Source organism: Chrysemys picta, chromosome 19, assembly GCF_011386835.1.
Source record: "Chrysemys picta bellii isolate R12L10 chromosome 19, ASM1138683v2, whole genome shotgun sequence".
Lineage (NCBI taxonomy): Eukaryota > Metazoa > Chordata > Testudines > Emydidae > Chrysemys > Chrysemys picta.
In genome coordinates, this window is record NC_088809.1 from 23,666,874 (window position 1) to 23,694,062 (window position 27,189).

The 27,189-nt window shown below is 48.9% G+C and overlaps 1 protein-coding gene across 31 annotated transcripts in view; it reads right to left on the reverse strand.

Moving 5' to 3' along the window:
• The window catches only part of TSPOAP1 (TSPO associated protein 1), a 174,121-nt gene that overhangs the window by 12,282 nt on the left and 134,650 nt on the right, over positions 1-27,189 (reverse strand). For 9 of the 31 annotated variants that reach the window (XR_010593828.1, XR_010593827.1, XR_010593826.1 and 6 more), the window contains 9 exons: positions 15,376-16,509; positions 14,603-14,729; positions 14,257-14,396; positions 13,887-14,055; positions 11,621-11,692; positions 11,163-11,201; positions 4,908-5,011; positions 4,105-4,176; positions 2,044-2,172 (listed from right to left, as the gene is read on the reverse strand). Coding sequence is in view for 23 of the 31 variants with exons in the window: in XM_065573134.1 (XP_065429206.1) it covers positions 2,044-2,172; positions 4,105-4,176; positions 4,908-5,011; positions 11,163-11,201; positions 11,621-11,692; positions 13,887-14,055; positions 14,257-14,396; positions 14,603-14,729; positions 15,376-16,509 (1,986 nt within the window). In the remaining 8 variants the exon portion in view is untranslated. The remainder of the gene's footprint in view (positions 1-2,043; positions 2,173-4,104; positions 4,177-4,907; positions 5,012-11,162; positions 11,202-11,620; positions 11,693-13,886; positions 14,056-14,256; positions 14,397-14,602; positions 14,730-15,375; positions 16,510-27,189) is intronic. The other 22 variants (XR_010593832.1, XM_065573148.1, XM_065573145.1 and 19 more) reach the window with 8 other exon arrangements.

Genomic DNA, 27,189 nt, shown 5'->3' on the forward strand with positions numbered 1-27,189 from the left:
TTACGCCATGATCAGAATTTATACCCACACCTGGGGAAGCTGGGGCAAGTATAGAATTCAGTGTCCTATTCCTGGTTCCCCCCTGTAATCACTCACTCAAGCTATACAATGTGTGACAAAGATTCAAATGCGAAACACCCGGAGAACATAAACTCTTCAGGAGAGGGACCATGTCTTTGTATATTTATACACAGTTCTTAGCACATGGTGCCCTGACCTCGAAACGGGTCATACTCAATGTTCATGTTAATAAACGCAGCAGGGAACTGGGAAGGATGTTGGGGTAACTTTCTCAAAAATGTATGGAGCTTGATATAAATGTGAGCTGACATCAGCCCTGGAGGGGAACAAAGGTAAATACTGGTCCACTTGGGAGGAATGTATATCAGGGAGGAACTGGAATGGGTAGACGTGGGAAGCATGTCCGTGTACAGCAGGCAGCCTATTACCAGTTAAATCCTGGAATGTAATAAGTTCAATCACTAACAATTGATTCCCCAAATACACAGCCTCCATCTACCCCAGCTTTGGAACCACGTGCCAAGCCACATAGATACGGAGCCATTAAAAACAGCTGGACCTTAATTGGGATTAGTATGCCTTGATGCACGGGGACATCAGTTTAAGAGAGCTATGCAGAGCCCTCTACCCTAATCTGTGTCCATTCACACACTGGGGAATGCAGAGACTAAGGAAAGTTGTACTGTGAATTTAAACTGATATCCGTAACTAGCGGAGCCCCCTTCTTCCAGGGTCAGAGTAGGTATTTTCAGTTTACCTTTTGTCACTTTGGAAGTGGTTTAAGCTACACTGAAAAAGCCAAAGGGGAGTGGTACTAGTGTAACTACAGCTCTCCAACTAGACCTGTAAAATTAAACCGCTACAACTGGTAAACGTTTCCCAAGCAGACAAGCCCTTCAAATCAGGGTCAAAGGAATCTGAACATCCATGACCAGCAGCTGAGGGGGCCCAGCTTTGGGCTGGCTTTAGAAGATGGGGCAATTAGCCTGTGCAAAGCAGGCACAGCACCTTCCCTGACTGGGGAGGAAATCAAGGCACTGGAGCAGACAGACATTACAGAATGAGGGAGATGGTGCAGTAGCTGGGGAGGGAGGCTTGTGGAGACTCTAGTGTGTTTGAAGGCAAAGGCAAATGAGCAGGGGGTGGCTGAGCCATGGAGGAGGGCAGGAGCTGGGGGGGCTGGTGCAGGACTAGCAGGAGGCAGGGAAGCCAGGAAGGATTTAGTTAGGGTGACACTAATAGTTCCAGCTTCTTTTAAGAGGCAGAAAATCCTAGGAACTGGGGCAGTCAGGGGTATGTGCCTGTTCACAGACCGAGGCTTGGTGCCAGACTAGGCCTGTGGCTAATGCACAGTTCTGACATCTCTGGCACTCAGGGAGTGGGGAGCTATGGAGGTAATTTCCCAAAGGTAGCTGACAGCTCTGAGATCCCTTTGAGAATTAGGGCCCAACTAAGTGTGGACTTCCCCTGGCAATCAGTGGCTAGAGGCACTGCAGGGGGGTAAGGCAGCACAGAATGGGGTCTGTTTTGGGGAGAGCAGGCTGGCTGTGCCAGGAAGCAGGGGAGGGAGCGGCTGAGCCAGGATTTTCTGGCTGTGAGTTTCCTGGGTTTGAGAGGCGCTCTCGTGGCCTTACATCCTTTTCACAAAGGTGTGTGTGGGGATGTCCCAGAGGGTTTTCAGGTGTGTCACACTCACCACCATGCAGCAGTAAGGGAGCAAGTCCTCAAAGCATTGTCTTGCCTAGAGGCTTCTCCCCTCCTTTAACAAGTGGCCCTAATAATTCCCTCCAAACACCTGAGCTGCTCCGGGTGATAAAACCCACTAGGCAAAGTGCAGTGACCTGAGTGGCTGCAGGAGATGGGGTGGGCTGCACTCATGCCCTCCACTCCACACCTCTGGTCACTTTGGAGTTTTGTATCTCTCCCATTTCTCAACTACTGGACGTCCTTTTATGTGGACATGGTAACAACAGTTTCTGTCACAAGAGTCCTCTGCATTGATCAGCTACCATGTCACCTTACCTGACTCTCGGCATTCACTGCACATGTGTCTTGGTCTTCCAAATGAAGCCCCTCAGTCATTCCTCCGTCCAGAGAAACAGCTTCCAGGAAGTTAGATGGGACAAGGCCTCTCTGTCTGTTTAACTCCCCCTGCAAGGTCAGAGGAGTAGTTCTTAGATACGCCACTAAGAAAGACTGACTTGAGAAATGAAGCAGACAACCCCATTGCACAGGGCTGGGCAGATTGCAGCCTGTGGCTAAACCCGGCTAAGGTCATTAGGAAATGTGGCCTGCCTTGCTCCCACAGGCTTGGAGGTCAGAGCCTGGGTTCTGTTCCTGGCTCTGGCCTGCTGGGTGACCTTAGGCAAGTCATGTCCCCTCCTGTGCCTCAGTTTCCCCACCTCTATATTGGGGATAATGGTCCTGACCTCCATTGTAAAGCGCTTTGAGGGCTAAACTCTGGAGCTGGGACTGTCTCTTTGTTCTGTGTTTGTAGAATACTAGCACAGTGGGGCTCCCGGGAATACAAAGGGTGGGGATGATGAAAAGCACTATGTAGGAGCTGGGGATTCCTGTCATTAGTATTATGCTGGGGGTGGCGTGGGCAGATCTACCAACACCCGTTCCACTCTCACTACAAGAACAGGTCAGTGTGAGGAGCAGAGTAAAGGGACAAACAATGGAGCCAGATTGATAGATAGACACTGATCACCATAAAGCTACAGAGCACATTGACACCTGGACGAACAGCAACTGACTTTGGAGAAACAAAAGGAAATGATTTGCCTGTTCTAGTGACTTTCTTAATCCTTTTGATTCTATCTGGCATTGGGGGTTTAACTAAAGCTTCTCTGAATAACAACAGGTGCAAAGATACTTTATCCAACAGGATCCCAGGAATATAGAGCCATAGTAAATGGAGTGCAGAACTAAACTTGAAAACAGAATCTTGTAGGCAAGACAGGGATCTTGGCCCAACACTGTGTAACATAAATATCCAATTTCTTGCAAACACCCTGAAAGATTCCTGGGCACCTGTAATAGCCCTGGGAGGGAATTAAATTAAATGTGTCTTTTATACAGGGACTTTCTTTCCTCACCAACCAGAGAGTTTGCATTTAGTAGAAAATGTTTGTGACACGCTGTTGCTACAGTGAAACTTTGACAACATCAGGAGTGTCTGGTAACTCCCACGTTCCTGTGTAAATGATATCATAGGCAAGTACACTGTTGTCACGTAGTATGCTTAACCGAAATGAATGGGTTTGGTTTTGTACCAAGAACAGACTGGTAACACCTAGAGCTGCCTGAATCATAGATATCAGGGTTGGAAGAGCCCTCAGGAGGTCATCTAGTCCAACCCCCTGCTCAAAGCACGTTCAGTTCTCAGGCTTCGAATTCAGACCACCCCTTTATGCCATTAGTGCAAAGGGGTTTCTTTGGGATGTCCCCTACCTGGGAACCAGATTGAAAGAACCAATTCATTTCAAATAAGCCACCACGGAGCCTGTGGACATCACCAGCTTTCAGTCACTGCCAACCTAACTGGATCTGAACCAGGCCCATGGGTCTCTCCCGAGCCCTCCAGGCTCCCAGCAAACGTATCACTTATAATTAAACTAGGCCATGGCACGGATAAAGAAAACAAGGAACAGAGAGAGAAATAGAAATGGCCGTAAAGAAATGGCACTTCTTTAATGACAACTGCCTGCAGCAGATGTGGTGTGCTTGCTGAGCACTGTTCATGTACACAATGTGCACAGTACATAGATTCCAGTTTGGCAATAGCTGTATTAGGGTTATGCCAAGAAAGGAACTAGGAGAACGAAAGCAGGGGGGCTCCCCTCCTCCGGAGGCTGGAGAGAGAGAGAATGGCTTAAAGGTAAAATGCAGAAAACAAACCCCAGCTGAATGTGTCGAACTGGGATTATGTAAGAAACCAAAGGCTGGAATTCATTGTGTTTGGGACAGTCCCTGCTGACAGGCCTCCATTTTGTTTCCCAGTCTCTCCTATTCTGACAGTCGATTGGGAGTAGCCCTTCGGGCTGCATGTCTCTCAGACTCTCTGGACACAGTACTTACGTAATAGAATCCATCATCATCCATGGACCCGAACACTGTGATAACGTCTCCAGCAGTAAATGTCAGCTCAGCCTAAAAGGAGGCACAGTAAGGACGTGGTTAAGAGAGCCCAGCTCTGGGAAGGAAATGGTTAGACACAAACAATGCTCCTGGGACCTGCCTTTCGCAAGCTTCTGCACCCCTTTCCCATTTTCATTTCCATCTTAGAAATTCTCTAGGAGATAAAATATTCCGAGGCCTTGGGATTTGTGCCCTGACTCCCCAGGCCATTGTGACAGGCTTGTGAGAGTCCGACTCCCAGTGAGGGAAGCAGGCTCTGTCTGGATGTGAAGATAAAAGGAAACACCAGAAACAGGTCAGCCTTCTGCCCAGAGATGTCTGAGCGCAAGGAACTGACATGAACGGAGCAACATGAACATTGGCTCATATCTAAACAGTGATGCGGCCTCTGTGTGGGCCCAATGCCAGGGAATGCTCTAGCAAAAGCGTTAGCTACCAATAACTATGTTTTACAGGGCCTGATTCCACACTGCAGCTGCAGTCAAAATTGAACTGAATAGATTGAACTTGGGTCTCACGCTCCTATCAGAGTAGGGGAAGTCTGCACAGTCAAGCACCAGACCTCGCTCGGTGGATAAAGGGAAAACTTCTGTCTCCGAGGCTATTATTCCCAGACTTTCACAAGCACTCAGAAAGAAGATGATGCAGGGTCAGGCCAAAGGGATCCAGAGTAAGAAGGTAAACCAGAGGAGGAGAGAGAAAGAGAAGTAAGCCTCAGGCAGGAAGTGACTGGTGCTGGTTACCTCCACATCCACATTTGGAGAGCTCTCCCTAGGATTGTAGTCAAAAGCAGCCACCATGGTCCTAGGTGTGATCAGATCAGCCCCAAGGTCCTGCCAGCTGGACCCTGAGGGACAGAAACAAAACAAACATTCGTGAGACTGAAAATCCAGGATGAAACCCCAAATCAGAACAGTTTCTCTGCTATCCCTGGGGCAGATGCAAGCACCAGGTCTCAATGGGTATCTTAAATGGGGGAAGGACATTTGTAGGGTCCAGCTGGGTGACTGGAAAGGCAACTCAGCTGAACCTGGTGAGAAGGTGCCACCTTTTTTCTCACCTCCCCCACTTCCTCATATATCCAGGATTCCCTCACCAGCTCTGTCCGTCTGTCTCCTGACCTGTCTGTGCTCCCACGAATCATCCAGGCCAGCACCTGCCACGTGCAGCCAGACTGGGGAGTTGGGGAACCGCAAAGCCATTTGGCTGGTGTGCAGCTCCTGCTCTGATAATGGCAGAGCACTGGGGAAGGCAGGAGTCAATGTGACAAGGTTACGTGGGAGGGGGATGAGGAGCTGGTGAAGGTCCTGCAGAGCCTGCTGGGGAATGCACTGGTCCCTCAGCCACCTCCTTCTATGATCAAAGGATTGCTGCCTTCCTTAGCTTAGACAGCAAATGTGGGGCCCAGTTAGCATTTGTCCAACATGCTGCCACGCAGAGCCACTCAGGCTGCAATGCGTAAAAAGGGACGAGCGCTAACTGTGACCACCCCTTCCAATTCCTGCTCCTCTTCTCCAAAGGGGCCTGGCTGAACCAGGCCAGTCAGCCCTCCCAAACAGGGACCAACTGCCCCAGTTATCATGACAGGGCACAGCTAATGGCTGAGGCGGTCCTGTGAAAGCACCTCTCTCGGTTGGGTCTCACGGACACCTTTCTCACCCTTCTGGGATGACATTTTCCAGAGCTAGTCTCTACTCAAAGGCATTTCTTTTTGCTGAAAGTTTGAGCCAAAGCAGTTCAGCCCCTTCTGGGAAGAGAGGCAGTAGCAAGGTCCAGTCCTAACTGAGAGAGCCCAGGAACAGTGTTCCTGGTTTGAGGCAGAGAGTTGAAATGTGGCCCCCTTAGCAGGCTAGAAAAGAACCTTTCAGAGTCCCACTGAAATCCCATTTGGGTTGGGCCACATCAGCAGGGCACACAGCACCATCTGCGAATTGCTCGTTGGAGTGCAATGGAGCAGTGACAGAGAGGCGCAGTCAGGGGCCAGAGAGGGGGCAGCTTGCTCCAGAACATGCTGGGACGAAGTGGGACTGTTCTTAATGTTTTCCTCAGTTTCCCCTATGCAGTTCTTAAGTATCTAGGTGGTGGGATAAGGGTGTATGGTTGCTGCAGAGCAAAGGGCCAGTGCACATAAATGCCCGACACTCTGTTTCCTAGCAACTGATGGCCTGGGCCCCTCCTCTGCAAAGGTGCCAACTGAAGGTGTTGGAGACAAAGGGATCAGGTGACCTTCTGGCCTGGGAAAGAGACAAAGCCCAGAGAAGGAGGTGCTGGACGGGGGTTGGAGTTTGGAGCTAGCTGGGGACTGGAAGGGAGGGCAGACGGGGGTCTGCCTCGCTGGTCCCTGGAATGGACCCGGCGGAGGGGTCCCGTTCGCTGGATCTACAAGCTCTGTTTTAGACCGTGTTCCTGTCATCTAATAAACCTCTGTTTTACTGGCTGGCTGAGAGTCATGTCTGACTGCGAAGTGGGGGGTGCAGAACCCTTTGGCTTCCCCAGGACCCCGCCAGAGCAGACTCGCTGTGGAAAGCGCACGGAGGGGCATATGCTGAATGCTCCCAGGATAGACCCAGGAGGTGAAGCCATGTGAGCTTCTTGCCCTGAAGACGGTCTGCTCCAAGGGAGAGGAGGTCCCCAAAGTCCTGACTGGCTTTGTGGGAAGCAGTCCCAGAGCATCGCCCGGGGACTCCATGACACGTGCCTCCCTGGCAGAGCTCCAAGCTCTGCTTAAGCCGGTCAGTGTGTAAAAGCAGAGCTCGGAAGTCCAGGAGGTGCAAACTGTCCAGTCTCTAGCTGTGCTGTCCCCAGATCCTCATGGATCTACACCTTCCACTGCATGTGTAACACTGGCCAGGGCTGTGGAAAGGGAGAGAAGCAGTGGGTGTGGGGAGAGCAGTGTCCCAGGGAGTGGCAGCAGCTCATTCAGGAAAGTGCCCATGGAATGCAAGAGGGCTCTGGGGCATCTCCTCGCCCCTTAACAAGTGTTCAACCTCCCTCCATCACATGCTCTTGACAGAGAGATTTTAAAATTAACTTTAGATTTTTTGCAAAGCACCTACGATGGCTTGTACCTAAGCGCTAAGACTAAAGCTAAACCAAATATTGCTAATGGCCAGACAAGATGGCCACAAAAGATCGTTCATCTCCAGAGAGAACTCACATGACTCCTGCCTCGCAGAAATAACAATCAAACAGCTACAATACGACAATACTACATTGGCAGGGAGGAATAGCTGAGTGGTTTGAGCATTGGCCTGCTAAACCTAAGGTTGTGAGTTCAATCCTTGCAGGGGCCCATTTGGGGTAAAAATCTGTCTAGGGATTGGCCCTGCGTTGAGCAGGGGGTTGGACTAGATGACCTCCTGAGGTCCCTTCCAACCCTGGTATTCTAGGATTCTATACATAGAATATTTCATCTTGTGGTATATATCACCCAGCTCAGGCTTCCCAGACTGTGGGTGAAGTCAATGGTTGTATTGCCGTAGACTTCCAGTGGGACCAGGAATTCACCCCACAAGAGGAGTGAGTTTCACAGTCCTTCACTGAGAATACCAAAATAAGACTTCCCCTCTGGGGCCAGACAACAAGAGCCTTCCCACTACATGTTGTTGTTGCAATCAGGTAGAGAGGGCAATCTGGTCTAGGGGATAGTCTGGTCCTGGGCTCTGTGGATAAACAAATCCCTTGCATTATATCTGGAAGGGCATGGGAAGCTCGTGCAGATCTTGGTGGCTGGTGTTACATGCTCACATTTGCTTGTCCCGCTAAACAAACGGATGATCACATTCTGCAGAAGCAGAAGCTTCCGAGTGGTCATCTAGAGCAAATCAAAGTAAAATATATTTCAGCACTCCAGCCTGTAGTAGAGAGAGAGCCTGAAGCACGGGCCTGGTGCAAGGCCTGAGGACTGAACCTAAGTCAGCAAAAGTTATGCTACAAGCTACAGTCAGGCCCTGTCAAAAGCAGAGGCTTGCCTGCAAGTCAGTGACTGGCACACGAACTCGGCACTGGTACTGCTAGTATTGATAAAACACACTGAATGTGTAAACACATTCCAGCAGGCCAGTGCAAGAACACCCTAACTTAGCACACGACAAAAGTGATGAATAGTGATCTTTCGTCTAAAACAGAGTAAAAGTAAAAAACAAGTGGTGAATAGGGATGTTTTGTCTGAAACCTCAGGAGGAAAGTACAAGGGGAGGTAACAAACATGTCTTGAAACACATAAGGTGATACGTAAGTTGTTTATCCGAGTCTATGAATGTTGGGATACCTCACTTTAACCCTTCATCTGGCCTAGGGGGCACTGGAAAGTCCCACCACTGACTGAGCTGGTCCATTATCACAGGCATACGTGTGTTAAGTGTACCCGTAACCACTGAGCTGAGACATTAGCACCGCGCTTCGTCAGCAATAAACCTGAGCGAGCGCCTTTGCTACTAACCAGGTCTGTGGTTATTGGGCAGTTCAGTTGGAGCCTGCTGTATGGGCTAACTGGCCAGAGCTGGTACAGCACGCAGAGAGAACACACACACACAGCCAACAACTGACAACTAATCTGGTAAGTGAGTGAGCTGCCCTCTGTAGGAATGGGTGATCTAACAGTGCAGAAAACTATGAGTTAGGGAGCAATGGTGCTGACAGAGGCATATATGACAGTGGGTTCACAAAAGGAGAGGCTGCAGCCTATGGCCTATCCGAACATGGCAAAGGGCACTGCCAGCATCTATTTTTACCTAAGTGCCTAGGACCAGCAATGGCTCCAATATGATCTCAATAGCTTGGCCCATAAAGGTCAATGATAAGCATACCTCCGTCCGCACCCTTCCTCCAGGTGTTCCCCCATTCAGCAGCATTTCCCCTGCCTTATCTAAACTGAGCTGAACACATCCAGCTTTCATCAAAGATCTTAGCTTGGCACTAACTGGGAAAGCAAGGAGCCTGCTGCTTCCAGTATGAAGAACAGTAAATGGAAATCAGGACAGGTGGGGTAAGGAATTCAATCAATCTGATTCTATTCCACCCTTGGACACAAGTCAGATATCAGGAATGGCAACATACAAAAACCTGTAGGAGAACACTTCAACCTCCCTGGCCACACAATAGCAGATGTAAAGGTAGCCATCTTACAGCAAAAAAACTTCAGGACCAGACTCCAAAGAGAAACTGCTGAGCTCCAGTTCATTTGCAAATTTGACACCATCAGATCAGGATTAAACAAAGACTGTGAATTGCTATCCAACTACAGAAGCAGTTTCTCCTCCCTTGGTGTTCACACCTCAACTGCTAGCAGAGCACCTCACCCTCCCTGATTGAACTAACCTCGTTATCTCCATACTGATTTATACCTGCCTCTGGAAATTTCCATTACTTGCATCTGAAGAAGTGAGGTTCTTACCCACGAAAGCTTATGCTCCCAATACTTCTGTTAGTCTCAAAGGTGCCACAGGACCCTCTGTTGCTTTTTACAGATTCAGACTAACATGGCTACCCCTCTGATACTATTCCACCCTCTGCAGCAGACTTCTTGTGTGACCTTAGACTGCTTCTCTGAGGGCACTTTGTAAAGCCAGGATCACACCGCCTGACCTCACAGGGTGTAGTGCCACCCGACATCTCACTTGGTACCATCCGTCTCAAAGCATTTTCCAAGGATGGGTAAGTACCATCGTCACCATTGTGCCTCTGGTTCCCCATCTGTACAGAGAGAGGATGAGACTTACCCAAGGCCACCCAGCAGGTCTGTGGCAAGTTCAGGAATGGAACCTAGTCCTGCTGACTCCCGGACCCATGCTCAATCCACCAAACCACTGCTTGTTTCAAGCAGCCCAGAATCTTGCCCTCTAAATGGAAACCACTAACAGGCCTCAATAATAGACTCTATCTCCTCATGCTAATTTTCACTAGCTGCTGAGTACCAAAGATCCATCTCCATTCTGTGCTGCTCCCAGCACAGCCAGGAAAGCCCGATCAAATGCTGCAGGTCCACCCACTCCTGTCTAGGGTGACCAGACAGCAAATGTGAAAAATTGGGACAGAGGGTGGGGGGTAATAAGAGTCTATATAAGAAAAAGACCCCAAAATCGGGACTGTCCCTATAAAATCAGGACATCTGGTCACCCTACTCCTGCCCAACATGCGTCCCTGGAACCAGAGAGACTGTCATGGAACTAAGCAATCCGCCCAATAAGTCATTGGAACTTCCCCCACAGCAAGAAGCCCTTTGCTGTCTCTAGCTGTGGCACTGTAAGCCCATGGGGTCTATCACACGGGGGTCCTGATCTCTGACGGGGGCTCCTTGGCACCATGTAATACAAATAAATCATCATCAGACGAGTCAGACATCCTACAACTACTCAGGCCAGCCCCACCAGCCACCCAAAACAAGCCCACAGTCCCCAGATTCCCACTGTGTAGCCGAAGGTCCAACAGCCACCATCCAAATAGGCATGAGACCCTACACACACTGCAACCCCTCTGGTATCACAACATGCTTTCCAAATGGCACAGGGTAACCATCTCTCCTGCTGTAGGAACAATTTCTCAAACCTCACCCCCTTGTCCTCATTCCTGTCACCCCTTCGGACCATGCACACTTCCACGACAAGCAGCCCAAGCCCGACTCTTCTCTAGTGAGCCCTTCTGACAGAAGCCTGCCATTCCCCATGCTCACCTCACTCACCATCCACGTCCCCAATATCAGCCCCCAGCATACACTGCTCACTGCATAAACAGCCTGTTCCTCCTTGCCACAGCTTAGCGAGGATCTGGGTAAGACTGAACACTCCGAAACCACAAGCTGGTAGCAGGACTCTGCTTACTGGGGTCACGCTGACAAGGTTCCACATAGGGAAGGAAGAGAAACCTGCTCCCATGGGTTCTGAAGGGCTCTTATGAGGAAGTGATGCGGCTGCTCCCTGAGGTGTGTTGCTGAAAAGCATCTACCTACTTTTATGGGCCCTTTCCCTGTAGTATCCGAGCATGGAAGGAGCAATTCTCACCTGGACGAGGCTTGTAGTTTTCCTGTTTCTCCAGCTCTGCTGTGGAAGAAAAGATTTAATGAGTCTGTATTCAGCTTTCAACACTGAAAAAACAGACACCTGACAAACAACAACAAAACATTCCTCATGAACAGCAAAGATCAAGCCAAGGCCCAACAAACACACGCCACAAGCAGATCATACATCCTGTTCATGCAGCTCAAAGTCTAGGACAGTAACAGTGACACTGGAACAAGCTCAAGAAACAAAAAGAGCTATCTGTCCTGGAGAACATTTAACACTCAGGCCAGGGTCCCCGCATGGAGTGATTACAAATGGTGCCAAACTGGAAGGAAAGGGTGCTCTGTCCACTTGCTGCCAGTCTGACCACTTGGAGATCCTGAGAGCAGGTAGTCAAAACTCAACCCAGTTTGCAACCCAAATGCCAAAATCAAACGCAAGCAGCAGGCGTGACAGACCTTTCTTGGCACGTCTGGGTTTCGGAGGAGGGACGGTGAGGCGGCGTGGAGGTGGAGCAAATGTACCATTTCCTTAATAAAATCCAAGAAAAAAAGCAAATAGACAAGAGAACAGTAAGACAGCAAATGAAAGTGAAAAGCTTCTTGGAGAGTGAGTAAGCAACACAGCAGCATGAAGAAACTTCCACTGGGAAGCAGACTCTGCAATTTATATACTGAAGCGAGACCACACGGGGACTCTCATACTGTACAACCCACACACAGACACATGGGTTTTTATATATATGCGCTCATCAAGAATGCAACAAAGCATGTCCTGCCTGTCCATCCCTCCCTGCCTGTGACTGCACATCACCTTTCAGGAATATTAGAGTCACAGTAAAACCAAACCCTAACAGATTACTACCCAAAAGAAGCAAATTTAGGGCTGCACTTCTCAAACAAGCCACCCACATTAACCCTGCCCTTCCAGGAACACAGTTCCCTTCTTCCCCACTCTGCAGGCAGGTGAATGAAGAAGATCAGGATGGGAGACTGGGAGAGAACAGGGGATTTCAGAGGCTGGTAGGGGAGGAGATCAGGGTCTTTCCCTCTCTTCTCCTGAGGCTCTGCAGGGAGGAAGATCCCCAGTGAGCCTGGGGAGGAGCGGTTCACCAGCCAGACCCTCATGTGAGGCTCTCAAGGGGAAATGCTCTTTTCTGCTGACAAGGTTCCCTAGTGACGGGGTGATGCTCGGAGCTCGATCTCTGCAGAGAATAGGGACAGAGATGGCTCCTGCAGTCCCTAAGCTCTGAATCATTGATCAACAGTGATTCATATTTAAGAACTAGTAACTTTTGAAAATACATGTTAGCCTTTGTCATTGGACACTGGATCTCAGCCTGGGGAGACAGGGAAATACGCTTCCTCTCTCACCTTGTCTCCACTGTCAGCTACAACGTGGCAAAAGCACTGGGCAGACTTAGAGTTCGGTTAACTGCTCTGTCATTTGGGTGTGAAGTTGGGAGCCCCTTGTGCACGTCACTCCACTACCCCAGCCCTAGATCTAACCTTCCAGTGTTGCTGTCACCCATGGCACTCAGCATGTCTGGGATTCACTCTGAGCAGCCAGGGTGTCCGGAGGGCCTGCAAGACATGCCAGTGCTTAGATGGCAGTATTCTCCCTGGGACTCTGCCTGGTGGCAGGCGCCAAGCCCATAATTCCCACCCAGGGTCAGCTGAGATCTTGCAGTTCACTAAGGCCCCTGGTGGCTGTGATAACACAGAGGGATTCTTGCCCTTCTCAGGCTAAGCTTGATGCACGTGAGATGCAGGAGGCAGAAAGACATCTGCTGTGCATAAAGCACTAAGGCCCCATGCTTCAGACACTCGCTGGCACGGACCAGGAGCCCAAGTGGCACCACCGTTTGGCTTCTCTAGGGCCACGTATGTGTACTCCCGCATTCATTTACAATCTATGCAACAAGGCCAAGTCAAAGCGGCGTTGTTAATTGTAAAACTCAGCTCTTTTTTCTCTCTTCCCCTCATTCTCTCCTTCCCATTTCTCTTTTCTCTCCTTCCATCGGGCTCCCTCCTCTCAGAGTTCCCTCATCACTATTCTCCTCTCTGCCCTGGCTTTCTTCCCCACCTCCACCCACCCGTCTCCTCCTCCTCCTTCCCTGTCTACACACTGTGCTCTCCTAAAAGTAGTACCTCCCCTGCCCCAGGGCTGGTCAGCTGCAGACCATGAGGTGCCCATGATCGGCTGAAGCTGAGGCACTACTCTGCTCCCTCCTGCTGCTCCCTGCCATGTTCTTCTCACGTACTTCAGCAAGGAGCAGACCCCACTTCAACTCCTCACTGCACAGCAGCTGGCCCAGGGTTAGCTCTCACAAAGCACACATGTCATTAAAACCCATCCAGAGACAACATCCTCCCCACGTGCCGCTCCCTTGCATGTCCAAGCTCAATGCCGCATGTGGGAGGCGGCTTGGAACAATGCTGCAGTTTGGAAGGGCAGGTTTTGAACTGAGATACTACAGCAGTTACAGCCTCAGGCCAGGACACTCAGCTCACGCGCACAGGGCCCCTGCTGCTCGCTATAGCAACAGCCGGGGTTCTGGTGGCTGACGCTCCTGAGGGTGGCCACAAGAACCCCCTCGGCAGGTGCAGTTGGCGTGCAGCTGCAGTGCAATGCATGACAGCAGTGCTGAGCTTCCTGAATGTCAGGAAAGAAACGCATTGTCCACATGCAGAAACTGCGTAGGTGTGGGAGGAGGTACAGTACCTATGCTTTCCACCGATGTGGCAGCAGGAATGTAACCTTGCTTTAACAGCTCCTTCCTCACTTCCGCACTGTCCACCTGAACTTCAGACACCATGTTACAAGGGATGTACCCTGCCCTTCCTGCACATTCACCTCTGTAAAACCCATCAGCGTCTTTGTCGCCACACACCTAGAAGAGGAGAAACAGCATCTGCATCAGTTCACATTAGGGAGCGTGAGCCACGTAATGAAAGCAGGGATGCTCTGCAGGTAAAGCAGTTTAAGGAAGGTAACAACAGCCTGTTCAACTGAATTCTGCATCCAAAAGTCCCAGCCATCTGTGGCCAGGACACGGCAGGTTAGCAGCAACCTCATGTAGCACTGTTCTTACCTTCAGAATCTGCCCCTCCTTAAATGGGAGCTCTTCTTCAGCTGCATCAGGGTTAGGTGACATAGAAATGGGGTCATAGTCAAAAAGGGCCACAAATATCCTTACTGAGTTGTCTGTAACAACAGCCTCTGAAGCTGAGCCTGCAAGCAAGAGAAATGAGGTTAGCACCGCATTCCAGGGAGCTCACACCTCCAAATCGACATGTTTTCAGGGCAGAAGTTACTGGCTTCTCTTTCAACATTTCAAAACAGATTGTTCTCGCTCCATCCCTCTGTCTGTCTCTCCCTCCCTGTACTATGCTCCTTTTCAGATGGAAAATAGTCTCAAGAAACGCTGACAAGCTCACCTGAACTGGAGATGGAAGATTTCAAGATTCGGCTTCTTCTCAAGGCCTTGTTCCCTTTTCGGGTTGGAGTCTGCCAAGCTGGTGAGCCAAGTAACTCTTGTAACCTCAGATCTTCATTATCAGAAGCCTGCAACAGAAACCACTGGAGAGTTACTAATGGCCGTGCTTTGAACTCTGAATTAGCATGGACCCAGCTCCACCCCTCACCAGCGACACTAAGCACACCACAAAAAGCAATGCATTCAAATGCACTATTCCTCTTTTGGGACACTCCAGAGATGAGAATTATGTGGCACTGTGGAAAACTGAAGCAAGTCAACATGGACAGGTGCTTTTCTTGGAGGCCAGTAACAACTCCATTGTGGTTGTGAGGAGGGGTGGAAGGACACATCAAGGAAAAGTAGAAATGATCACGGATCATCATTAATTTACTAGGAATTTTCACTAAGGTCCCAAGGTCTTTGAACTTGGACAGCATCTTGGCCTAGGGAGGAGGTCCCAGTGGAGAAAAGGAATACTGCATCCATGATTCTCAGCAGCAGAGCAATGATTCTCCTCTGACTTTCCACAGCACAAGCATAAGCAGAGAATACAAGAAAAGCCTCAGAACAGCACAGATCTACAAGCTCTAAAAGCTCTCCCAGACATACAGCTGAAGAGTCTGTTTCTGTACAGCACTAGACAAAGCAGCACACAGGCAGGCTGGGGGCACGGGCAGGGGAGGAAACTATTGTCACTACAAGCTGCTTCAAAACCAGAAGAGGAAAAGTCACCCAGACCCTTGTGTGCAACGCAGCGCTGTGTATCCCCTTCCAAGGGCGCTCCGGCATCTTCCTCCAGCCAGCTGGACTATCCTCTCGGTCCCAGCCTTGCTCCTCTGAGCTGCCTTCACTCCTCAGTGCTTCCTTCTCTGGGCAAGGTAACTGTGGGTGGTGGCTTGGAGGCCCAGCCCACTCCATTCCTTTCTCTTCCCCAAACTCTTGCTTCTTCAGCGGGGTTCTCCCATCAGAGTGGACAGACTCAGACTGACTGGAGCAATCACTCCACCCTTCACAGCCAGTCTGGGACCCCTCCACGCTGCCATCTGGCCATTCACTGCTCCCGGGGCTGGAAGGGAAGGTCAGATCCTGATCTTCCTCTGAGTCATATTCAATATTGATCTCGAGGCTCCTTGTGTTGAAGCAGTGGGTTGTCAATGCAGCGGGCTCTGCTAGGTCTGAAGGCATTAACTTTCTGTGGGATTTTCTAAAGGTGCCTGGTCTTGCATGACCACAGATTTCTGACCCGCCCTTGCCACTAGCACTGCTTACGACATTCAGCTTCTCCTTGAGGCTGTGGGCTCTGTACAAGCTGCCTCCTGTCAGGCTGCAGGTGTTCAGCAGGCGACTACAATGCTCTTTGACATCGCTCCGTTTCTTCCTGCTCACCTCAGGCAGATCATGGGCCCTTTCTTGAGAATTACCTCCTTTCTTTCTGCCCGACTGGGGGCTTGTGCCTGCAGTGGGCTTCATTCTACTCTCCTGGTAACCCCAATTACAGCTACCCCTCTTCTGAGTCCAGCTCAGCTCCAGATAGGCAGGATTCTCATTGTCAGAGTCTTCTCTGGTCTTCTGAAGAACAGGAGCCTCTTGGGGCGCCTGCATGGAAAGATTTTGGTAGGAGTCATTATCATCTGTGTTTGGAAATGCCTGAGGGGCACTTTCTGCATGGTATGAACGTCTCTCCCCGAAGCAGTCTGGGGATTCTCTCTTCTCCACATGAACACACTTTTCATCCTCCTCCTCTTCATCCTCTTCCTCTGTCACTTCGGGAATGCTAAATAACTTCTTGCTGCAGTTCTGCTGAGGTGGGAGCTCCAGAAGCCTCTCCAGAATTTCCTCATCGCTATCGGTGTCACAAGGATCCAACTGCAGCCCAGCCCCCAAGACAAGGCACAGAGGGGATAAGCAGAGAGAAAGAGGAAATAAACATTAACCAAGAAAGAAAGCTACAGACGCCCCCTCACGGTGTTTGAAACAGGACAATCCAATGTCAGGACTAGGACAGCACACCGTGACAGAGAGCGATTGCAGTCTGCAGAGAAGCACGGGAGGAGATGGTTCTTCGGGTTAAAGAAAACGATTAGATAACCTAGCGATACAATGAGACCACAAGAAAGGCCACTGGGTGGGATTGTCTTCCCCTGCCAAATCTGCACAGATGTGTCTGCGTCTGCAGCACCTTCGACTGCATCCTCTGGATGCCACAGAGGCACTCAGAGCTACAGGAGGAAACTGGCTGGGCTGGGATCAGGTACGCCTTCTCCAAGGCCATCCTGTGTACACAGGAATCAGCAATTCACTCCATCCATAGGGACAGATCAGACTGCTCCTCGTATGCTGGTCCCTGCTGACAGGCATAAGGCCCTGCCTCCTCCCCACCACCTTTTCTGCATCCTTCTCCCCGCAGAGGAGCAGAAGTAAGGAATCCCTGTGCTACCAGAGCAAAGGAGTGCAGGGGCTTTTTCCCTCTGCCACTCACAATGGCCCTATAGCAGCTGATTGGTAAATGCAGCCTGCCTGCAAACCCAGATGAACACACAACACTCCCTTAGCCAGACGAGGCAATCACTTTCCTTACATTAAACTGAAATGGATACACTTGATCCTACAGAGCTGTGTTCCATTCAGACATGCATTCAAAGACATTCACATTGAACTGGTTATGCAAATGGCTGGTGAAATGTTGCACTGCTTGTAATAAAGCTGGGTTTTAACCACTGATGCTAAGGGTGGGTTATGTCTTGCTTTTTATTATTTTAGTAACAAAATAAAATGGTCACACTGGTACTAGGGGTTCATTTGCAAATAGTTTATAAAGGGCTACTCAACAATTAACATATTCTATAAGCATGATCTAGATATGAGCATTCTGTGGGATAGATAGTTATACACACCACAATAGAAGGTGTCCTAGATGGATCTAAACAACCTATTGACCAGTTGGACTCCACAACAACTGATCAACCATTTATTAAAACATCTGGTAATCACGTGTTAGCCCTCTATAACCTATTGATAAATGTACTCATAAAGCATGACCCATATGACTTGGTTTACTTACATACAGAATCAATCCTTAATTTAAAAATACACAAGTAACATGGGCTTTGCCATTGTTTTGCCCAAGATTCATGGTAGGTTAACCAGCCTACAGTTCCCACGGTCTCCTTTGAATATTGGCTCAACATTAGCACTCTTCCAGTCTTCTGGAATTTCCCCAGTATTCCAAGATTTATTTAAAATTAACATTAGCAGGTCAAAGATCTCCTCAGCCAACTCTTTTAGGACTCTTGGCTGCAAGTTCTCTGGGCTTGCTGATTTTAAAATGTTTATACTGAGTAGATGTTGTTTAACATTTTCATTAGTTACTAATGGACTGGAAAGTACTTCATCACCATCATGTGATACAATCACATCATCCTGCTTCTTTTCAAAACCAGAACACAAAATGTATTTAACTTCTGCCTTTTCTACATTATTATTAACAATTTGCCATCTCCATCTCATAGTGGACCTATATCATTGCTAGGATTTCTTTTGTTCCCAATATATTTTAAAAACACCTTTTATTGTCAGTCCTGTCAACAATGGATTTTTCCCTGATGTCTTTAGATTCCTTTATCAATTTTCTACTCTTCATAACTTCTAATTTATATTGATTGCTCTCTCTTTCCCCTTTATTTCTATTTGTTATATGTTGCTTTTTTTATTTCTAATTGCTGTCTTCACTTTTCCACTGAACCAGGATGTGCTTTTAGCCAAAGTTGTCATCTTTCATGATTATGGAATTGTGGCTTTTTGGCCATCAAATGAACTCTTCTTAAACAACTCCCCATTTGCATTCATATTTTTCTGTCTAAATTTTTCCTCTGAATCAATTTCACTTATAATTTCCCTCAGCTTTGGGAAAATAACTCTTCTGAAACAACAAGTATATGTGTGTGTGTGTTTATATATATAAAAACTGGCTGGGACTGTCCTCTGTTTAAATAAACATTTTAATGTAATTTGTTCATGATCAGTGGTTGCTAGGCAACCAGCAACTTTCAGTCCAGTGATTAATTTATCTTTATCTGACATAATGCACTCCAAGACAGAAGGGGTATTCTGAATCAGAGCAATAAAGAGGTGCAGGAGCAATCTAGAGGCCAAATTATTTTTTATCTCAATCAGTTGGGGGCAAAGTAGAAATCAGTTAAGTGGCGAATAATCAGAAGTAAATCAGAGTTACTTGTTTTAGCAGGAAGAAGTTACTCACCTTGTGCAGTAACAATGGTTCTTTGGGATATGTGTCCCTATGGGTGCTCCACTGTAGGTGTGTCTGTGCCCCCGTGCTGCTGATCGGCGAATTTCAATAGCAGTCTGTCCCGCCTGCACAGCTCCCCATCTGTCACAAGGTTAGCCAGTGTGTGCGGGCATTCAGTTCCTTCTCTATCCCAGAGTCAACCACTGAAACTCCGAAGTAGAGGGGAGAAGGATGGGTTGTGGAGCACCCATAGGGACACACATCTCAAAGGACCTTCGTTACTGCACAAGGTGAGTAACTTCTTCTCTGAGTAGTGTCCCTACGGGTGCTCCACTGTAGGTGTCTCCCGAGCAGTACCCACCAATGGAGACTGGGACTTCAGAGTCAAGTCTGATATGGATGACAATATTGTCTCACCAAATTTGGCATCTGAAGCCGAATCCCCCAGGATGGCATAGTGCTCTGCAAAGGTATGCACAGATGTCCAGGTAACTGTTCTGCACATTTCTGATATAGGGATACCCTTGGAGAAGGCAACGGGTGAGGAGACCAACCTCATGGAATGAGTGCATACTGAAGGTGGGGGTGCTAAATTATGCAGTTGGTAACAGAGTTTAATACAGCTGGAAACCCACTTTGAGAGCTTCTGAGCTGAGATTGCTGTACCTTTAGACCTATCTGCAATGGAGAGGAAGAGTCTTGGAGATTTTCTAAAAGTCATTGTCCTGTCCAAATAGAAGGCCAAGCTCTACATACACTTGACGTGAGAAGGACGGTTTCCATGTTTTCCTCATGAGGTTTGGGATGAAATGTTGGAAGCTGAATAAGTTGATTCATATGAAATGCAGAAGTCACTTTAGGAGTGAACTCTGGATGTGGTCTGAGTGTGACCGTGTCAAGAAAGAACACAGTAAAAGGGGGATGCGCCATCAAAGCTGCTATCTTCCCTATCCTTCTGGCAGAAGTGATGGCAAGGAGGAAAGCAATCTTCATGGAAAGTTGGGTTAGTGAACAAGTGGCCATGGGTTCAAATTGCGCTCTAGTCGGTCCTTTTAACACTAGATTGAGGTCTCACTGGGGAGTGGGAGACTGGGTTGAGGGAAGAGGTTTGCTATGACCTTAAGAAACCTCTTCGTAGTTCGGAGGGAGAAGACTGAGTAGCCTTTTACCTGTTAGTGGAAAGTTACAATTGCTGCTAGATGAACCTTCAGCGAGCCAATAGACAGACACCATTTCTTAAAGGTCAACAGATAGTCTAGGACCACCGGTAAAGTGGCTGCAGTAGGGGTGACCCCCTTGGGCTGGCACCAGATCTGGAACCTCTTCCGTTTCTGACGGTAGGTATGACGAGTAGTGCCCTTTCTACTGTGTAATAGCACCTCCTGTACCTCCTCAGAGCAAGATGTTTCTATGTGCTGGAACCATGAAGGAGCCACACTTTGAGTCACAGGATCCGTAGATTGGGATGGAGAGTGCATTCCTCATTCTGCAACAGCAGGTAAGGAGTGATCGGGAGAGTCATCAGTGGACATAATGCCAGCTGCGACAGATAAGGGCCAGGGCCTGCCTGGGCCAGGTGGAGGCAATCAGAATCATGTTTGCTTTTTTCCTTTTTATTTTTGACAAGACTTTAAGTAATAGAGGGAATGGGGAAAGGCGTAAAGAAGTCCCTTCTCCCAAGGAATGAGAAGAGCATCTCCCATGGAGTGTCGTCCAATCCCTGCCCTGGAGCAGTACTGTGGGCATATCCTGTTCTGGTGAGTAGCAAACAAGTCTATTACTGGCATCCCCTATTGTCGGAAATGGTCATATAGAATCGTCAACTCTATCTCCCATTCGTGGTTGTGTGGGAATTTGCATATGAGACAGTTGGCTGTCGTGTTGTGTATTCCCGGGAGGTAGGAAATTAATATTAGGCCGTTGTGGGAGATGGACCAGTTCCATAGTTTTAGTGCTTCTACACACAAGGAATGAGATTTGGCACCTCCCTGTTGGTTTATGTAGAACATGCGGGCCATATTGTCTGTTATGACCTTCATGTGTGCGTCCTTGATCAGTGGGAGAAGTGGTACCATGGCTGCCCAAACCATGGAGGTTGAGGGTTGGGTGGGCGATATGCCTGGTGCTCATGGTGAAATTGGGTCCCGTATGGCGGGTAAGACGAGTGGTGAGAACCAAAGTGCTCTAGCTCACTATCCGACTCCAATGAGGAGAAAGGTGGGGTATGGCATGGAGATGTCAACGAGTCCACTGTTTTGGGAGAACTTGGCAATGGAATCCCAGTACTGAGTAGGGGTCAATCCGGTAAATTGAACATCAAGAGATCTGTCGCGCACTGGAAATCCGCAATGTGGATGTCGTTGTTACCGGTGGTTATTGGTGCCAAGAGGCTTGTACTGATGGAGTCGGAGATACGGACCTAGTCGTACAGTCTGTTAGTGTGCTGGGGTTGGTGCAGGTGCCAATGACTGCGCCAACATAGCCTTCCCCGGGGTGCATCTTTCATGTCTTTCATGCCCCCCACGGTACCGGTATTTCTTTGCCTGTGCCCATCAGATCTTTGGCAGACTGACTTACTCTGTTGACTCGGTATTGCACATGCCCTGGGTACCAACTTTAGACAGCTTCAACACCATCGGTACTGATGACATCGATGGAGCCGGAGACCATTTCTGGCTCGATCGGGATTCGCTACAGGGACTCTCAGACCTTTTCTTAGCAGTCTTGAGTGAGTGGCTTGTCTCCTTGGGATTACCTGCCTTCGACATTGAAGGTTGCGGTGATAGCTCTCGCCAGGACTCTGGCAGCTGAAGGGCCGACCCCATGAGCCGGACTTTGATCCTTAACTCGCTGTCTTTCCTGGACCGGGGTTTTAACTGCTGGCACCAATCACACTTTTGTGGATTGTGTTTTTCTTGTAGGCAGCGAACGCACTGCAAGTGTCCATCCGTCACTGGGATGGATTGCAGCTAAGGCACTTTTTGAAGCCTGGATAGCCAGGCACACCCTTGTCCAGGAGGCGAGGCGAACCCTTTCTTCTTTGTTCTTTTTTGAATTTTTTGGCATGGCCAACAAAAAACAAAGAAAAAAGCTTCAAGGGAAACTAAAATTTTGCAAAACTAAAGGGAGTTAACAATCCGTGAATGGACAGCTCTTAGCTTCATCTCTAACCAGGGGTGGTTGAGAAGGAACTGAGGAGGGAATGCCCAAGCACGCTGGCTAACCTCGTGGTAGGCAGAGAGATGCGTGGGCAGGACAGACTGCTATTGAAATTCTCCGATCAGCAGCAGAGGGGCGCAGACACACCTACGGTGGAGCACCCTAGGGATACTTCTCGAAGAACTACTACTACTTAGGTTTACACCATAAACTCCTGTAAACTATTACTGTTATCTACTGTATATTACCTAGTATCTTAATTAAACTCCTCTTATAGGTCACAATATACATTTATGAAATAACAGAATTTTGAATTAGAAAATACAATGCACTAGAACATAAACCCCACTGTTATATGTTTCCTTTTCAGTTTCTCAGTTTTTAGCCTCTTTAAGCCCAGACTTTGGAGGGAAAGTTCTTAGGGTGTTTAGTTATAACTTGAGCAATCCTCTTGTGCAATCTTTGTTTATGGTTTTGAGTTCCAGCTTAAAGAAAGACATGTATGCCTTGATGTGATGTGGTGGCTTCTTGATGGAACAGTTATTCCTCCACTTCTCTCTGGTTTACAGTCCCTTTGCTCTCTGACAATTGCTCTATTCCCGCATGCCTTCAGATGCTGTCCGGATGTTTTGTTTTACAGTCCTTACTATCTTCTTACTTTCACTGCAGCTCATTTCCTCCAGATTTCTTAACTCTATTTCTCTTTTATTACAGCTTCCTTCACATTTCCTTTGTCTTTATTTTTCTCACTGTTTTTAACAATATTTTTCTAATAATTGCTTATGTTACTTAGAGACTCTTTAGTTATTTTTCCTCTTGTTTAACTATACTGCTCTTCCTTTAATTTTCCTCTTTTCGCCTTCGACCACTGTCTTTCCTCTTCCTAGGTATAGTCCCTTTTGTGACTGTCCCTACTATTCCTACCATCTCTTTCTTTCTTGTGTGTTCTGACCTGGACGTTCTCCCTTTCAGCTCTGTTTTTGGTGTCCCTGCGATGACACAGATCAGCCACTGGGGTCCCTATCCACTGGCTCCCCACTTCTTTTCTAATGCCATTTGCTGCCTTGCTCGCTACTGGCCTGTCTCCCAATGCTGGGTAGTCTCCCTCCAGACTCCACCAGCTGTTTCCACCAGCTCACAGCAGCGCTCCAGAGGGGAAGCTGCTGCTTGATCTCCCCTGCTGCCCCCCCACCCTCGCAAAGCCATCCCATGCTCATGCTCCACTTCAGATACTCCAGAATCCGTGGTGCCCCCTCCCCCGCAAAGCAGCTGTTTCAGGCTCCCTTAAAAAAAAAATTCTAAAAACAAGAGGCTGTTTCTGAGCAGCCAACTTGCGAGGCTCTCCTTGCTCTTTTGACCCAACAGCTGCCAATACAGACGGGGCATTACAGGTTTACTGCGTTTTAACTTTTAACGTTAACAGTATCCATCCCCTTTCCTTTTCTACTGGGGGCTCTGGAAGTGCAACACAGATGGCTCCTGTGATGCCACCATCCAAAGCTTCCAGACTGTGCTAAAATCCTTCCCCAAAAAGAAGATAATTGGGAAAGGGTATTCCATAGATTACATTTTTAAGGCCAAAAAGGACCACTGTGATCGTCTTGTCTGACAGCCGGCAAGCCATAGGCCATAGGACTTACTGGCATTAATGCCTGATTCAAGTCCAGTGATAGTGCTAGAACTAGAGCAAATCTTTAGAAAAACAGTCCTGATTTAAAAATTGTCCGTGATGGAGACTCCACGTGACGCTTAGTAAGTTATTCCGATAGTTAATTACCCTATTAAAAATTTGCACCTTATTTCCAGTCTAAATTTGCTTAGCTTCAACTTCTAGCCACTGGATCATGTTACACTTTTTTCTGCTAGATTGAAGATTCTTTATTATCAAATTTCTGTTCCCCATGTAGGTATTTATAGACTGTGATCAAATCACCCCTTACCCTGCTCTTTGATAAGCTAAATAGATAGAACTCCTTGAGTTTACCACTACAATTTTTTAACATCTTTATTCAAGTGTGGACACCAGAACTGAACACAGTATTCGACATTAGTGCCAAATACAGAGGTGAAATAACCTACCTACTCCTAACTGATATTCCACTGGGAGTTCATGTTCAGCTGATTGTCCACTATGACCCCCAAGTCTTTTCCATGTCCCTGGTTCCCAGGGTGGAGTTCCCCCATCCTGTAAGTATTCTTTGTTCTTAGATGTGTGCTTTACAATTGGCCATATTGATAAACATATTGTGTGTGTGACCCCAGTTTACCAAGCGATCCAGATCACTCTCCCTCAGTGGCCTGTCTTCTTCATTATTTACCACTGCCCCATCTTTGTGTCATCTGCAAACTTTATCAGTGATGATTTTATGTTTTCTTCCAGGTCACTGATACAAATGTTAAACGGCATAGGGCCAAGAACCAATCCCTGTGTGACCCCACTAGAAACTCACCCAGTGGTGCCAGAACTGGAGGGGGGGGGGCGGGCAGGGCCCTTCTTGAAAGTGTGGGGGGGGGGCTGGCCCGGTCATTTTTCACCAGCGCGGACCCCCTTCCCCTCCTCTTCCTCACGAGGCCCTGTCCCACCCCTCAGCCAGGCCAGCATGCAGCCCAGCTGGAGAGCCCAGGCAGCTGTGGGGAGCTGCGCGGACCCTCCATCTGCCTGGCATGTGGGGAGGAGGGGGGTGAGAGCAACCCCTGGCTGGTGTCCCCGCCTGGCCGAGGGCAGGTGGAGGTTTCGTGACTCCACACCGGCTGCCCACTCGGCTCTCCCCGACCCAGCTCTGGCCGAGGGGCGGGGGGGCCTTGGAGCCGCAGCTCAGCCCCGGTAAGAGCTGTGCAGGCACTGTGAGAAGGCACGGCACGGACCCTCCACCGGCCCTGGGGGCAGGGATATGGGCCAGGGGCTGCTCGGGTCCCCTGCAGCATGGGCAGGTGGGGGGTCCACCGCAGCTCCTCACAGCTGCCCGCCCAGCTTTTATCATTAGGGCCCTACCAAATTCACAGCCATGAAAAACGCATCACAGACCTTGAAATCTGGTCTCTCCCCCAGAAAGCTGGTCTTTTGTGTGCTTTTACCCTGTACTATACAGATTTCACGGGGGACACCAGCGTTTCTCAAATTGGGGGTCCTGACCTAAAGCGGAGTTACAGGGCATCCCAAGGTTATTTTAGGGGGGTTTGCGTCTGCACTGCCTTCAGAGCTGGGGGGTTGGAGAGCAGCGGCTGTTGGCCAGGCACCCAGCTCTGTAGGCAGCGCCCCGCCAGCAGCAGGGCAGAAGTAAGGGTGGCAGGACTGTACCACACATCCTCATTTCTGCGCAGCTGCTGGTCGTGGTTCTGCCTTCTGAGCTGGGCTCCCAGCCAGCAGCCGCCGCTCTCCAGCTGCCCAGTTCTCAAGGCAGCGCCGCCGTCTGCAGCAGCAGAGAAGTAAGGGTAGCAGTACCGCAACCCCCCCGACAATAACCTTGCGACCCCCCACAACTCCTTTTTGGGTCAGGGCCCCTACAATTAGAGGACCATGAAATTTCAGATTTAAATATCTGAAATAATGAAATAAACGATTTTTAAAATCCTATGAACGTGAAATTGACCAAAATGGACTGTGAATTTGGTAGGGCCCTACTTATCATGGCCGGGCTGCAGCTCCGAACCTCCCTCTTCCCCGCACCCACCATCCCTCAGCCAGAGCTGAATTGGGGAGAGCTGTGTGGGCAGCTGTGAGGAGCCTGGGTCCCTCCACCTGCCCTGGGCAGTGTCAGGGGTGCGGGCAGGGGCCTGCTTTCAGCCCCACCCTGCTCCAGGTGGAGGGGGGGTTGGGGTGGGCTCCCTGGCCCCGCTCCGGCTTGGCCAGAGGTAGGGGCTCCTGCCCCCCACCCCCACTTTTGGGAGTGCTCCGGTACCCTTGAACACACCTGCTTGATGAGGATTCCCCATTTACAATTACATTTTGAGATCTGTCAGTCAGTTTGTAAACCATGAGTAAGTACCAGGTTGGTTTTGTATCTGTCTAGTTTCTTAATGAAAACACCAAGCAGAGCTTTTTAAAAAGAGCAACACTTTCAGGCCCAGTTTATATGTTACAGAAGTTCTGGACAGAGCACAAATAAAGTGCTTTGCTTCACAATTTACCCTGAAGTGGTACAAACCCATGTTCAGCAGTAGGAGCCTCGTTCCTCCTGCATAGAGCTGCCAGACTGCTGTGGTAAGCCAAACCCCAGTAGTGCCAGGTGCACCTTCCTAGGCAGGCCCACTGCCTCCAGCTACTGCACCAGCCCTAGAGTCAGCTAGACACACCTCTTCCCAACTGGTCTGCCAGCTGCCCTGACCCTTCCCACCTAGCCACCTATGTCCCTCCTGAGCAGGAGGAAAACAGCAGCAGCAGATGGACCCTCAGCAGATTCATCACATTGCTAACTATTTCTCCCCAGCAGATTCATCAGAGCAGCAATGCAAGCTGCCAGTCAAGCTGCAAGCCCCAGATCAGCTCATTGTAGCTACCTTTTGGAACTGTAAAAGGAATTCAAACGGTCTCAGGCACGGACACCAAAGAGCATTCTCTGCAAGTCTTTCCAGCTTGCTTGAAGACACACTTTGCAAGCACAACCATAATTCTACCCCTTTGTGTTTATTCATGACTCCAATCATTTATGTGGTCAAATGCCATTTTTCAGTCAGACGCAATCTTAACTCTCTTCCCTGCTGAGGGTGTATTACTACAATGGAGTCTTTAATTTCAGCATCACATGCTACTTCTCATATCATGTGTGAACTCAGCTGACATTCCCTCACTTTTGAGAGCTTACTCGTATAACCTCAGGCCACAAGCCTGCAGACATCTATTTATGCCCAGGAGAAGTCCAACTGTAATCACGTGCAGATAGTTATTATGTGCATGAGTGTTTGCAGGATTGGACCTTTAATGCCACCTTCATATCAGTTTTGTATGGGCTCTATACACATGTGAACATTACGGATTATTTGTATTTTTACACACATTTGAGTACTGATTTACTGAACATTCACTGTCAAATCCCGGCCCCAATGAAGTCTATGGGAGTTTTCCCATTGATTCCAATGGGGACAGGATTTCAGCCTATAGCGTTACCTTTGCAGTACATGTTTGAACTACTTACCCATCTGAC